This window comes from Spinacia oleracea, chromosome 3 (genome assembly GCF_020520425.1).
Source record: "Spinacia oleracea cultivar Varoflay chromosome 3, BTI_SOV_V1, whole genome shotgun sequence".
Lineage (NCBI taxonomy): Eukaryota > Viridiplantae > Streptophyta > Magnoliopsida > Caryophyllales > Amaranthaceae > Spinacia > Spinacia oleracea.
Window position 1 is genome coordinate 155,107,131 of NC_079489.1, and position 16,386 is coordinate 155,123,516.

General features: G+C 34.2%; 1 protein-coding gene across 1 annotated transcript; it reads left to right on the forward strand.

Annotated features, from left to right (window-relative positions):
- Positions 1-3,346: 3,346 nt before the first annotated feature.
- LOC110776335 (uncharacterized) lies at positions 3,347-14,796 on the forward strand. Its single transcript, XM_021980886.2, has 19 exons — positions 3,347-3,497; positions 3,860-3,911; positions 4,254-4,345; positions 4,717-4,755; positions 4,860-4,913; positions 5,894-5,968; positions 7,726-7,791; positions 7,893-7,935; positions 8,042-8,087; positions 9,753-9,846; positions 9,929-9,981; positions 10,780-10,864; positions 10,977-11,079; positions 11,148-11,240; positions 11,339-11,405; positions 11,802-11,868; positions 11,977-12,030; positions 12,913-13,080; positions 14,421-14,796. The coding sequence occupies exons 1-18, from the start codon at positions 3,417-3,419 to the stop codon at positions 13,018-13,020; spliced, it is 1,272 nt and encodes a 423-aa protein (XP_021836578.1). The 5' UTR covers positions 3,347-3,416; the 3' UTR covers positions 13,021-13,080; positions 14,421-14,796.
- Positions 14,797-16,386: the final 1,590 nt, after the last annotated feature.

Sequence of the window (16,386 nt, forward strand, 5' to 3'; positions counted from 1 at the left end):
TATTGATTGTAATTAAGGAAATTACCCGTGCTTTTTTTGAGCAATTGGTTGTAGCATAACAAATTTAGTAAGATAACTTGACTGTAGTATAACAAGTTTAGCGTAACTTTTGGCTATAGAACCCAGTCTTTGAACGCGTTGACGTGTATATTACGTTAACAAATCATTTAGTTATTGGCAAAATTATGCTCTAATAATCTCTACTAAGAAAATTATAACCTTTTTGGTTTGATATAACATTAGAGCTTTATACACGTAGACTAATATTCATAATATTTGAATTATTACTTATAAATTAAGTTATGCGTAAGCATATTTTCAGGATGGAGAAAGAATATTTCCAACATATTATATGAGTTCCTTCAATCTAAAAATATCCAGTATATTTATTTTTAGGTAATGATTGAGTCAATAATATTGTGATGTTAATAAAATTATAACTTTAAATGATCGAGTCAATAAAATATTGTTAACTTTTAATTGATATATACGTAGACACAAAATATATGTTTGTATCTTAAGTAATTAATTATACACAAATTCTTATTTACAATGGGTGTACAATAAATATTGTACATCGAAGTAAAAGTTAACTCAAAATGCTTAAAAGTTAAGCTTATATATGTAAAAGTTGTCTATTTTTAAGTGATTAATTTTTTCATTTTAGTAAAACTTATTTCTTCAAAATCACTTATAATGTATAAAATTAATCATTTAATCATTTCTATCAACTTTTTTTTACTAATATAAAAGTTAATCAAAACTAGGTTAAAGTTACGAGAAAAGGGGTAAAAGTTATCTTGGTGTACAATAAATTTATTGTGCACCTTGTGCGCGCAAGACCTTTTGTTAATTATATTATCAATGGATAGTAAGATTATTAGGTATTATTAGCGCGTGGAGTTTAACTATATTACCAATAGCCAATAGGCCTTTCATAGTTCGTAAAAAGACTAATTTCCAACAATATTATATTTAAGATTAGTTTGATTCTTAGCATTAACGATATTACGTGAAGTATATACAATAAGACTCTTACGTAATTGAATATTACCAATGTGTGTCTCCTAGAATCTTACTTTACAATTTGCTCAAGTTATTATGGTTATTATATAAATTTTCCCAGTCTAAAAATATTATCATCATATTATATCAGTATCCTGAATCTAAAAATATCTTCAGCATATATAAAATATTTCATGTCCATATAATTTTTCATTATTTACCTTATGCAAATTCAATATACTTATTTTTAGGTAACAATGGATTCAGTAAAATAGTGTCGTCGTAAATTGAACAAAATATATAATTATTATTCTATTTAATTAAGGAAGAAAAAAAAAGCGGGAAAACTTTTAACCAGAGTGCAACATGTGTCAGATGTGGTTTTAGAGGCTTCTCTTTTAGTATAGTTATAGATAGATTTTTTTCCCCCTTCTCTCCGTTCTTTTTTTGTCATGATTGTTGTTTTTTATTCTTTACTTCTTGTCCTTTTTCTCCTTCTTATCTTTTTGCATCTGTTATATTTGGCAAACATAACAATTATCCGCCTCGAAGCTCCCGTGACACATGACACTTTCACTCATTTAGTGAAGCTTTTGAAAAATAGAAGTTAATACTACATACTCGTATTTGTTTTCAACATTTATAAAGGAATCAAACATAATGCAATTGATCGATGATGCTTAAACTTATTACCTTCACCACATAAGGTAAATTCTCACCAACCCCCCAAACAAGTTTGGTTATAAAAGAATATTCGTTATCCATAAGTATTATGAGCATCATATTGCCCCAAATATTGGTAAGGGTGAGTTTATCCCCAAACTCACTTTCAATCTTCAGACTCTGCCACGTCAGCTTTCCACTAACTTTTTCATTATCCAGACTCACACAAAACTCACCTTATTTTTACACATTATCCCCAGACTCACCTCAGACTCACCTAACTCTTAAAATAATATTTTATGTATATATCTTTTTTTTTTGTACATTTTCTAAATAATATTGAAACTATGTTTTCTTATATACAAACAAAGTAGACCTGATCAACATGCGGGCCGGGCTGGGTTCAAGTCGGGCCGAGGTCATAAAAATTTGTCCATCATGTAGGTCGGTCGGGCCGGGCCAAGCTTCGGGCCAATTTTGTATGCCCAAAAACCGCTATTTCGGGCCAAATATAGCAGGCTTTTTGGGCCAGACCAAATTTATAACTAAAATTGTTGCTTTGGGTTGTCCAAAGGCCGCAAAAATTTTAAAAAAATCGGATCAGAAAACCCGGTAATTTTCGGACCTTGGTCGGGCCGGGCTTATGTTGATCAGCTCTAAAACAAAGTAATTTATAATTCGAGAAAATAAAAATGAAAAAAAAGCAGAAAATGTTAATTTCGAAATTGACATATATTCCGTACAAATTAGAAACAATAATACAACATATTAAATTCAAAACATCTAGAACATAAATTTAAAGGCAAATGAAACAAAATAATACATAAACCGTCAATAATTTAATTGGGTGAAATAAGATAAATTAAGTTTGATGATTTGGCATGATTTGATTGAAGGAAGAAAAAAGTGGAGTTTTAAGTGAGTCTTGAGTGAGTCTTGGATTTTCAAACTCACTTCAAGACTTGGTGTAGTCTTTTAGCACATTATCCCAAGATTTAGACTTGAGACTCACCTCAAGACTCCCTTTAAGACTAGGGAATAGGGATAAACTCACCCTAAGTGCAGATAGGCAAATTCTAGTATATCCTACAAAACAATGGTAAAAAAAATCGTCACAACACTAACCTATTTAGCACAAGCAATAACACTCTAAAAAGGTCTTCAAGTTGCAGTTGATCAAGTCATTTCAAGAATTCAAATGGAAGGCTACAATCTACAAGTGATTAGCTCAGTCAAAGACGTCTAGAACACTTTATGGAAGCTAGATCAAGAACATCACCACCAACATAAAATTACTTCTCCAACACTTTGAGCACTAAGAAATAAAAAACGTATACCACGAAGGAAATAAAGCATCAAACTGGAAGCTAATTCAGGACTTCTTAATATAAAATCGTCTATGTACATCAATATTTGTAATAGCCCACAAACTCCTTTCGACTCTTCAAAGTGATAAATATTTTGACTCTAAAGAAGGGCTTCTAATAGATTAAGGATTTTTTTCATTCAATTTATTTTATCTGAACGTATATTATCTGAAAAAAAATTTAAAAAAATTTATTGTGTATTTATGTGTGAAAATATATGAAAATACTTAAATTTTTATAAAATTATCTGAATTTATCTGTATTTACACTAAATTTTTTGTCTGAAATAAGTAAAAACAATAGAACAAAAAAAAAAAAATGTAAACAAAACCCACATAAAATGTCGAACAGTCCAAGTGAAAATAAAAATAAAAATTGTTGATGAAATTTCCAAATTCGAAGCATCCATCTCGCAAATTCGAACATCCTACTCGATTGCTCTCTGCTTCGTTCAAGCCGGAGGTAATAGATTGTCTTTTAGAATCACTTCCTAATTATTTCTAGTCTTTTTTCTTGATTGATTTGCTATTTCAATTGAAAATGTTATCATGTCAATCTGTTCAAATTAAAGAACAATAACCCAACATGTTGACCTTCCTGTAATCAGATATTAGTAGTAGATTGATTATTAGATTTCATTGACAATTGCAAAGGGTAGAATTTGAGGGTTTGATTTAATTATTTTGATTTGCTTGTGGGTATTAGTTCATATCAGTTATCAATTTATAGAGCTAGTATAACACTAATCACAATCCACAAATGTCGACAATGCCATGGTTTATGCTGCTGTGATTTTGAAAATTTGAAACTTTGTTATTGAACAGATGTTAAGCTCAAATGTTGCTGCACGTCGATTAATTATGTTGGGCACCCTAGGTATGTGATTCTGAATGTCAATTTTCATCTGGGGTTTTGTTTATATGTTGATTTCAGATGAATTTTATGTTGGTTTTGGATGGATGTAGTGGTTTGAGTATAAACATATATGTTTGTGTGTTGATTTCGGATGATTCTGAATGTCAATTTTCAGTTGGGGTTTTGTATGTATGTTGATTTTGGATGAATTTAGTGGTTTAGAGTATAAAACCATATGTTTGGCTTCCTGCAACATGCTTAAGCTTTTTGGGTTGTTTGGTTCTTCTTGCACCAAGTTCAATCATGCTAATCTCTTAGTTTCACAGCTCATTTACGATCTATTACTTCTTATTGGTGCATCAGTTGTACTCTCGTGGGTGATCGGAGTTGCTTCTGTGGCAGTGCCGAGGTCTAATTGCTATGCTCTTGATAATTCCAGCCACATTGTTGATTTTGTATCCTTCTTCTTTTGGTATTACAAATTCGGCCTGCACTTTCTAATGTATATCACGGGTTTATCCATACATTGGTATGCTGTTCAAATTTGGGATGCTAGCATGGGTTTTGTAAACTTCTTGTAATCTGCATGGAGTTCCTCCTTGAGATTATTTGATATTGTTAACAGCTTACCCTAAATGATTTTCTTTACTTATGTAAGTATGAATGATTTCAAGGTTGCACCCTTCATGACCCCGCTAGTCCTCACTAATGAGTGGTTATTTACTAAATGTTGTTCTGTTGTGAGAGTTGTGGTGATGGTTGTTTTTACTATTATCTCTGAATTTCAGATGTTTAATAAACTAGTTTATCCTTAATCGTTTCTTAGACAAGCTGGAAAGGACATCTATTTGAGTATGAGGGGAAGGTCAGTGTTTTTATTTGGTCATTTCATCTGTGCCATGAACCATGATTAATACAGATTTGCTGTTGGTGCTTAATATGTTGCCATTTTTCTTTATCTCCATGCAGGAGTCGGACTTGGTTGTTCGATTTTGCAAAGATGTGGAGAGCAGATCACAAACAGTAATCTACTGGGCTATTATATTTATCTTTATTATTAAGCTTTAGGTTTATGCCCCACTTCAGTTCAGTGTTAGGTCTCCATTTTGCTTATTAATGGAAATTGAACTACATTGGAAACGTACATTCATTTGAATAGTCAAGAGCAACTCAAGTGGTTAAAAAAGGGACTTGCTCACAGAAAATAAAAATATGTGAGCATGTAGCCAACTATTGGTACATCAATGACATAACCAACTATTAAAATCTTATAGCTATTTTGAGCAGGTAGCTCAAGAAACAAAATAGAAAAAGTAAAATAAATAAAATTGTATATTAAATAAAATATTATAAGGAGCTACAAAGTATTGTAGCTAACCAATGGGAAACTTTGTAGATTAAAAACATCGTAGCTAGAAATTTGATGTGGCAAATTTAGCTACATCACTTTGTAGCTAACCATTGGAGTTGCTCTAAGGAAGTATATATAAGAGCAACTCCAATGGTGAGCTATAAGGTGGTGTAGCTAAGTTTGCCACATCAAATTTCTAGCTGTAATTGATTTAAGCTATAAATTTTCACATTGGTTGACCACAATACCTTGTAGCTCCCTATAATATTTAATTTAAACAATTTATTTCTTTTTCCCCTTTCTTTTTTTTCAGCTACCTAATCAAAATAGCTACAAGATTTTAATAGCTGCTTATGTCATTGATGTACCAATGGTTGGCTACCTGCTCACATGCTTTTATGTTTTGTGAGCAAATCCCTTTTTTTAACTACTGGAGTTGCTCTAATGGAATTGGCTCAAACAAATTTCCCATAATGTGACTTAGAATTAAGAGGGTTGTAGATTTCTTTAAGATACATATGTAGTTATGTACTAAGCTGAGAAATTCATAAGCATTTGTCCCACAGAGTTTCTTTATGATCATTACATTACACTACATGGCTGTGATCAATCACTTTTCAGCATTGATACTCACCTTTCCTTTTGTTGTTAGGGGTATGTTGATTTTGGTCGCTTTGCTTCATTCAACCATTTTGTTGCTGGCTCTGGACGGGTCAACTTTATTCAAGTAATCCTCCACTTCCTGGGCTCTGTATTTAATTCTAATGTTTAATTGGATCAAAGAACAATCACAATAGCATACATATTAATGAGTTGTTGTCCAGTAACATTTAACTGCAACTGTCAGTTAGAGTTTTTATTACAATATTGTCATTGGAGATTAATCATTTTGCCTATTTCTTCTATTGTTAGCACTAGGTCAAAATGAGCCTTTAATAAAAGGAAGTCACCAATGAAAAGATAAAAGCAGTAGAAAGAGAAAGAACAGCAGTTATCTGCAAACAGTGCTAAGCATATATTTAGAATTAGGTTGGACCATTGGAGATAAAAACTAAGTTGCTCTCCTCTCGTATCTTGGGGTGACAAATAGAATACAACTTCTGTTTCCTCATGCACTGTAAAACTGGGGTGGGACTGGAATGCAGCTAGTTGAAGTAGATTCAAATATAAGTGAACCTTTATTGAAATCTTATATTGCACATTTAAATGAATCTGGTGCGCTCATAAGTTATACCATTTTGGAATTTTGTTCTCAAATCTCCCTTTGCCGATGATAAGAACGTCACGTTGGTCACTGCTAAAGATGAGTCTGGATCCTCTCCAGTGCTAAAAGAAACTCGATGGTGAGTACTTCATCAGATTATGACATGTGGAACACTGAAAAATATAGGGCTCAGACATTTTTTTTTTGTTGTTGTTGCAATTCTTCCGTACAAATCGTCATCTTCTTCATTTTGTTTCTATTCTACATTTTCCAATTCATCTACTTATTTAATTACAACCTCCTACCTTCATCTAAGTTGTTAAATTAATGCAAATTGATCATATCTTCAATTTTCATTTAGTGGTTGGAGAAGCTAGGCAAAAATTAACAACAAAGCCTTCGTCCCAAAATGATTTAGGCAAAAAAGAAAAAGCTTTGAAAATAAAAGGAACTTCATTGCAATTACGAAATCAAGTTTTCAGATTTTAATTCTCTCCTCCCTCAAGCTCTTATTCTCTCTTCTGCAAGTTCTGCAGCAATGGACATAATTTCCCCTACTAATCACGAATTCTCCAACAGGTTCGCCATTGCTCCTTTAATTTATTCACTGGTTTTGATAGGGTTTTCTTTAGATTTTGGATGGTGAAACGATTATGGTTCTCTTATTCTGGTTGAATGAGGTGGTGGTTGTGGCATACTGGCATGCGAAGCTTATGAAGTTATGGAGATGGAGGATGAGGAAAGGGAATTTTTGGAAGCTTACAAAAATTGAAAACATCATAGCCCTTAATTTTTTGGTAAATACACGTTTAAGCATCTGGTTAGAAATGGAGGGAATCTGTGCTCGCTAAAGATATAAAGTAGTGTAGAGAATTTACCTTTTGATTTATCCTTTTTCAAATGTGCTCCTGTGAATCTGACTGGCCATTGGCTTTGAATGCTCATCTCTCCGACTGGCCAAGATGAATATACATGGCCATTTTATGGTGGATGGACTTGATGACTCTAGTATTAGCATTGTATCTGTAATCCTGTTACATGGCGTCACTATGATGTAACCGTACCGAAGTTCTTTTAGTTCTTAACTTCTTTCTATTTTTCTTTATTTGGTTTTTGGGGTGGGGGTAGTGTTGCTATTCTATAGATAGAGAGAAAATTAGCAGTATAGAATTGTACATTTAAGTATACAGTCAGTTTCCATAACCGAAGAGGGATACCCCTCTAGGCCTCTATACCTCCTCATATGAAGTAATTTCTTCGATTCTTTGAAACTTGTGTAGGGATTCTATGAGGGCGATCTCATGAATTGTGAGCAAAGTTATGACAAATTGGGGCGCACAGCACAGGTTAGCCATTTAAGCATTTTTTATCTGAGTGGGTACATAACATGTTTCTTGGCCTTTATTCTTGTTAATGTTCGATATGTTATCTTCTTTTTTCTCATTAGGTGAACATCATATGCGGAAGTTGTTTGAGCAGACAGTGTAAAGGTTGTCAACTGGATATTTATTTACTCCTCTACTTTGATTTGTGATTTCACCTTTGAGGCTCTGACATTTTACAGATGACACTATTTTCCGCATCATCGCATCTCAGGTGAGCTTGGATGTATATGCAATGTTACATACGAATCATCTTGCAGGTAGTGCTATGCAAAATTATTTCTGGCTTTTTAGAAATCATCTTTATTCTAGCATATTTTTAGTCCTCTAGCAATGATTAGCAATTCTCTTCTTGACCCTATTTTGTAATGATACATGTCATGTCCACAAAATACTTGCCATCATGAGTTTACGAGGACTTTCAACTTTTAAGGACATTTACACTTTTTTTAAGAGGAAATGGAGAGAGAGGGAGGAAAGGGAAAGGGAGGGGAACATGCTCCCTTTTAGGTTGGGGGAGGAAAGGAAGGGAGTGGGAGAGATCCATTTCCCTTCCCTATTTAATAAACACGACCCCTCCAAAATTGCAGAGATTTGGAGGGAAAATGGAGCTCACCTTCCCCCTCTCATGCCCTTCTCTGTTTCTATCCAAACACACCGTTAGGGATAATAGTATCTTATATTCGTATTGTCTATTGCAACATTGTTATGCACTGGCTTACGCCTACCAGTTCTCGGTCTTTTACGGAAAATATTCTCCTACTATCCGCAGCAGATTCTCTAACAATCGTATAATTTATTTATGTTTTGTGGAGTTTATCAACAGTAATGTATAAGAGAAGGACCGGCCTTCCTGTCTTTTATATTTATGTAGGTGTTTGATTTCTGAGAATGTGCAGAGATTTGCCTTCTCTTAATTTTTTCTCCCCTCCCCCTGGTGCACAGTCACTCTCCCTCTTGTGTCTCCTTTTTTTTCCCTCACCTACTTCAGATGCTTCTGTTGTATTACTTGTATACTCGATTACTCGGTATCCTGCTAAGAAAAGGTGGATATTGATTATTGATCATCTGGCTTTTCTCTAACATTTCTGTACACTCACTCATTCAGCTTTCTTTCCTTCTGGGAGAGGTGGGTATGGTTCATACCAAACCTTTAGGTATCAAATAAAAGAAAATTATTCATTCCCCAACATAACCAAACACATGGTATTAAGAATCAAGTTCCAACCCTATACCACCTTGCCACCTTGGTTTCATTCCTGATTCCAAAACCATACCGCTATGCGAACCGAACGATCCCTAATACCTTCTGATATTTTTTAATTAACTGTCATTTTTTTCATATCAAGTGTAACTAATGTCCTTTTTTGCTATCTGGTTGCCCGCCAATCATACCTTCGTCTCAGCTCAAGAAGCTTTTATATCACTTTAGCTTTCTGTTCTGTCATTGCTTCCAACATATCGTAATATCCAACCTATGATTTATACAAATTCTTATCTATAACTCTATAAGGGCTATATTCTATAACTTCAATGAGACGAATTATTATTGCTACTTGCAAGGGTCGTAGGGGTTGAGTCCCTGATTTGTGGTCTGTATTTTGCAGTGTACCTTGAGAGTTGAGAATTTGAGATAGCTTGCGACTTCTATCCCGATTTCTGAGTCCTGACCAATGGAGGACCCAAAATTATATCTAGTGGGACGTGGTTCACTATTTAAAAATTAATGAATAATTAACTAAGCTTAAGGAAAAGAGATTTGGCCAGGAAATTATAGGGAATTATATCTACTGGGGTCACTATTTAAAAAATTAATGACCGGCTTGCTTACTACATTGGCTATGCCGCTGGTCCTGACTGTTTGTTTAAGAGTTGAACAACTCCAGTTTTCTAATTAAATGTTCATTTGTTGCAAAATGTTAAAGGGTGCTTGTAGAACTTGCTATTCCTTGCGAGAAACATGGTCCACGTGTATTTGAAGGATTCACTATTGGGTTTCATCCACGGTCGTCGGAAATTGTAAGAAACTATTGCTTGCAAATTCAATCATACACTTGCCGTAAACTAACTGATATGCTTTATGAATCATCTGGAATGTTAGGTCTACAATGGCATGACTCAACTTGGTTTTGAGAAGTCCTACAATGAATTCAGGTAAGGCCTCTCATCTATCTATAACTCTATAACTATGTATAGTTTATCCATTCAAAAAATTTCAAATGTCCGAAATTGATAGATTTTACGGGGTGATAAAATGGTAAACCATTAATACATATGGTCGACAAATGTCCGGTATCATGGTTTAGATTCACACTCGGAGATACCAAAAAATCATTTTCTCTTTATCAGAAAATCAATCAGTGTATAAGATTGCATGAAATAACGACTATAAAATAATCAGTGTATCAAGGAGTTGATCTTACCCCTCCCCTTGCAAGTCTAGTATTATATCATCATCAAATGACATTTCTTTTTTGGAAAGTATCTCTCTAAGCAGTATATGTGCCATCGATGGCTGTATTTTTGTTTCACATGGAGTGGAAGCTGATGAGATCAGCACAAACAGCTGTTGTATATCCTGATGTTTAATTACTAATGCAATGACTCATTTTGAACCAAAAAAAAGCGACCATAAACAATATAATTATGACAAATAAAAACAGAATATACCAACTACGGACATGACAAAATTTGTTTTATTTTATTTCATTAAAAAAATCTTTTTAATAAAAAAGTATTGAACTAAAAATAAAAAGCATTTAATTATATCCGTGCATTGCACGAGACCTAAGCTAGTGAGAATATATGATACAATCTGCACTTGCTGAAGATTGTTTTACATTAGCTGTAATTAGGCTCTTCTATGATAAATGCTGCTATCGCTCGAGGCTCTGAAAATTGATCTTTTGTTGTCATTCACGAGACTGATACTTAGATTTGTCCGTCATGCAGCTTTATTACTGAACAGACTCGTGTGTCCCTTTATATGACTGCAGTTGCATCACTCTCGAATTTGGTGCAAAAACCAACTGTAAAGGTGATTTTGTCCTCTAACTTGCGACTTTCCATGGACTTTAAGAAAATAAATACTGAGAAATATGTCCAAGACTATAAATTGTTGATATATCTCGTTCTTTCTTATTATAAAGGTACTCCCGCAGGATGGCCTAGATGTTCATCTATCCGGCTCTGGTGCTTCTGGAACTCCACCAACAACTTTGTCGCCAACCATTTTGACTGTAGACTGGACATGTATGGCTGCAGTTTATGCATTATACTTATCGAGGGGAAGTAATATTTTAACTTTTGATTATCTACAGGTAAAAAGGCACAAAACACGCCGTACGAAGTGGAAATCACTATTCCAGTGGAGAATTATGAGCCAGTCCAGTTCACACTTACGAAAATGTGCGGTAAGATTATCTGTTCAACCGTGGTACTGAAATTGTAAGGAGCAAGCTTCAGTTCCTTTAATATGATAAACTTTTTTGTCCAATTTGAAAATTTGCAGATCGCAGACAAGATGATATGAAGGAGGCAACAAAAGGATGGGCTATATTTGGAATCCTTTCTTGCATGTATGCAATTTTTGTTTCTTATCTTAATATCATTTTCATTATAGCTGTTGTCTTTAGGTTCTGCATGTACATAGAAACTTGTGTTCTTATTCGCTGCAAGGTTTACATCCAAACCCTTTGCCCCTCGCCTGTTTACAACCTTTTTATCTTATTAGCAGATAACTCAAACATCAAAACAACTTCTTGTATGCATTATCACTTGTTCTGTACAATGTTAAATTTGACGTTCTAGCATGATCTTATAACTTACTATCATTCACATGAAAAATTAGAAAACATTGTGAATTTGCTGCTGATCTCGAGGCTGTCGCAAACATCAAGTTATACCCCCTTTTTAGTCTTTTCAATTTGTTTACCTCAGTTTGACGTTTGTTTTTTCTTGGCTTTCTTGAGCAGATTCCTAGTTTCGCTTACCCTGTTTTGCTGTGGTGGATTTATTTTTAAATGGCGGAAGCAAAACCAGGTATATATGAGCTTTTGTGGTGTGTCCCGTAAGCTGTACTTTGTTTGTGTTCTGCTTTTCGTACGGCATTAAGTCTGCATCATCCTATTTATGAAAAATTCTTTGCAGCATGGGCTTGATGCGTTGCCAGGGATGACCTATTTATCAGCATTGTTACAAACTGTAAGTTCTAAGTCCTCTTACTCCCATTTTCTTTAGTTTTTTTGTTGGACATAAGATAACTAACACAACATTAGCTAACTAGCACAACATTATGGAAAATTAGAAAAGAAATCACGAAGCTCCATTTTCTTTAGTTTTATGGGACAGAGGATGGGTGGGATTAGGATTTAATGGATGCTGCCCCACAATTGCTTTCTGATATAGGCAGCTATCTTGATCAGCGTTACCTGGTTTGCTGGCAACCCCCGCGAATCTCGAGCCGGTTCGCCCGTATCGATCAGTGTGGTCACCTGTTTCAGTGCAAAGTATGGGTGCATGTCCTAGTATCGGAGTATGAGGTCATGAGCTGGAAAATTTTAGGTTGGTTTTAGGTGTCCAGTGCCGTACTGCTGTCTATCCCTTTATGGCACGGGAATAAATTAATTCAACATGGCTATTTGATGCAAAATTAGGCATCTTTATGATCCTTTTGCATGAAATTATGTTTTCAATGCATTTTTTATTTATTACTCCCTCCGTATTTTTTTAGGAGTCACATGTTGACGGCACAAGTATTAAGGAAGAGTAGTAGAATTTGATATAATAATGATGCAAGTGGGGTAGTTGACAATACAAAAATATAAAAAAAACAAGTGGGGTGTAAAAGCTACCAAAAATAGAATTATTTACGATTTAAATGAGCTCATAGTAAAGTAAAAAATAATAAACAATTGAGGAGTGAGTGTAAAAGTTACCAAAAATGGATTTGTGACTCCTAAAGAAATACGGGTGGAAGTAGTAATTATGACTCCTTAAAGAAATACGGGGGAGTATACACTAACTTTGACTCCGAGACATTTTTTTTTTCATCCTGTTTACAATTTGTTTATCCGGTGATGACAGGTGACTGGAGGAGGTCATGGTTACCAAAGAGCGGAAGAGAGTAACAATCCTTTCACCCCTGCTGCTCAAGGAACTGGAAGGACCGAGGTCAGATATGGTTCCATTTAATCTATATGCTCTCAAATCCAAAACGAAGCAAACATCATAAGAATGATGCGTTTGGTCAAGGTACGAGATCTACACACACAACCCTCTTCCCCACTTCCATCTTCCACCCACCCCCCACCCCTGAAAAGAAAACAGCAACTAATTGAGGGTACAAGAAAGAAAAGGAAATAGAAAAGTTAAAAAATGATAATTAACTTGCAGGTTCTACTCTAAGTCAGTGTCAGCTTAGCACTTTTGAATTTTAGTCATAAGCCAATGATATCGACTATTATTGGATTTACTGCATGCGACTGCTGCTTCAGTTCTGAAAATTGACTGGCTACTGGATAGGAGTTCTAACTTTAGTGAAGGTTGTTTTGGGTAACCAAAAAAGGAAATGGAATTATAAATGAGCTTGGGTAAATGAGTATCATATTTAATGCATATTTTAGATGATTTTAAGGTAAACGAGTATCATAGTAATTCATATACCTCGCGAAATAGTACCCAATATTTACTTTTTAGTACGTGTTACGTTGTGCTTGTTTTGTATCCTTATTTGATTGAGCGTTTTTTCGTGTCTAAATTAGTGGTGGTTGTTAATTGTGATCATATTTAACTCGGAAATGTCTTATCTTTCTCCTTTTCAAAAAAAAAAAAGGACCTATGTGGCTATGTAGTAGTTGTTAAAGCTCTCGTGATGATCTACTAACACTTTTCACATTTAGAAGTTAGGGAAATCTTGTATCACTTGTAAGTTGTACTACCTTTGTTTCAAAATGATTCGTCAGCTACGTTTATGGTTATGGGTGCTATGTTTGATGGTCTTTGGCTCAGAGAATCACAGTAAACAGCATTTACTTGGCCATGTATTGTTAATCATTAGGATTTAGGACACTCAACATTCCCATAGTCATGAACTTATGAAGTTTGACCTATTTTTCAGAAACTTATTAGCCATTGTATAAGTTATATGGAGATTGGAGAATGGAGTTTTTTTTTATTTGAAAAATATAAAGCTCTACTGTCAAAATAAGAACTAGGAAACAAAACAACATGAAATGCAAACATGTTGATTTAATGATTTCTTAGAATCTAGAATGGTTATGGGTGCTATTTTTTGTTGAAATTATAATAGAGATGAAAGAGGGGAAAAAATGCAGCAAAATGATACTTATATTTCATTCAATCCAATTAATTAAGTTACATCAAGAGACCTTTTACAGGCTCATAGAACATACTACATTGCTAAAAGGTGAAATAACCCGCTAATACATTAGTGTCCACTAATAATATGCATAATAACTAATCATGTTCCTAAAATCAAGGACCAGTAACATACTAATTTTGAGCATAACTTTTAACATTTTTCGGATAAAGTCCGATCCCCTGTTCTAAAATTTGAGCAATTGTGTATGCAGATGCAGTGCTGTGGCAATGCTGCCCAGAAACAATGTATATGGGATCCGAGTTTAATGTATCGATGCGAATTTTGGTAAACAAGAGGGCCTCCATTTTGAAGAGACTTTGTTTGTAAGAGCTACAGAAAATGTTGTCTTGGATTCCAGGTAAAACTAATACTGTAGTTTAGCAATTATCAGGGAAAAAAAAGGCCAGAAAAGGGGTAAAAGGAGCAGGTCTGCTAACCTCGATTGTGTTATCTTTTTTCCCTTTCAATCAATAATTAGATTAAACCTAATATTCCATCTACTTTCCATCTGTAATCATTCATTTTTATTTGTTAAATTCATCAATCAATCAATCACGCCCTTCTGTTTGCGGCGTTGAAAATGGTAATCGAATTGTCACATGCAAATTGTGCTTTTTTCAATTGCCAAACATCACTATTCAATCTTCATAGTTGATATACTGTAACCAAAAACTTGAACTTTGCTGCAAAAGTAAGACATTATCATTGTCATGTTAAAGGAGTAGATGCTGCAAATCAGATCATGAATGCATATGCACGATGTTCATTGCACACCCACAGAAGGCTTATTCTATATTGGATGTAATTTCCAACGAGGAACATTTGACACATATTAAGGAAAGTAAGTTGATTTAGAGTATTACAGAGAGAGTAGTACTAATACCATGGTGTGTTCTAAATTCTAAGGAAATTGACATGTGAGTGACCGAGTGAGGGGAGTGTTGAAACTCAACATTATTCAAATGTGAGTGAGTTGTCCCACATTGGAGGAGGAGAGGGAATACCGTTTTACTTAGGAGAGTCACTTGTACTCCCTCCATATTTATTTAAGAAATACACTTGGTCGGACACGGATATTAAGAAGAAGAATTGAATGAAATAAAATAATAAAGCAAGTGGGATTGGATATATATTTTAATAATTAAACAAGTGGGGGACCATGTCATTTTGGTGGGTGGGAGGTGGGGTGAATTTATGAAATTATTTGTTTAATAGGATGGTGGGTCATAGGGTAAATTAGATGTATTATTTAATTAGATGGTGGGGTTGATAAGTTACTAAAAATGACAAGTGTATCTCTTAAATAAATACGGCCGGAAAATGCAAGTGTATCCCTTAAATAAATACGGAGGGAGTATTACCCATTAGTTTTAGAATGAAATTCTATCACATTTGTATGTGGTCAAATTCACTTCTAAAGTTTGAGATTCTTGATGGTTGGTTGAGGAATTGCTCTCACTATTCTCTGCCACCAAACTTATAAGGTAGTTAAATTTTAAAAAGTTTTTAAAAGGTAGTAGTAATTCACAAACTTAAAGATAGTGTTCCACAAAATTTTCTAGTTTTAGTACAAGAAAATACGCAAAAGTGAAACTAGGCTACTAATGTAGGTACTTATTTTAGGTACATAAAAGTTGATGGAGTTGGTGGGGAGTGGCTCAAGCGAAGACTTATATAGCTATGCTGGTTCAACAGAGTCCCTTTTCTTACCTATTAAAAAAATACAGGTAATTTATACCTAGTATTTTAAAAGGAACACCATAGATTATTAGAAGCATGTGGCATCTTTCCTTCATCCATTATTTTACTTTGTTTCTTTTCAATTTTTCTTTATTGTTTATATGATTTACATACAACTTCTAATGCCTCTTCCACTCCATTTTCCTTATTCAACATCAAGTTATTAATAGTCTAATATACTCATTAGCCTCATTCACTTCACCCCTTTAACATCCAATATTTATTCAATATATAATTTTATATTTTTTCAACCTTCAAATTACACCTCCATTTAATTCATATACTAGTGTGTGGCCCGGGCGTTGCCCCGGTTTCTTACTTTTATTCGAGTTTATTTATTTTGTAAATATGTGCACATATAAATGGAGTCGTCGTCGACATCAAATTACGATGGTAACACAAGATTAGTGCAGTGGCCCCCAATCAACAAACTTCCC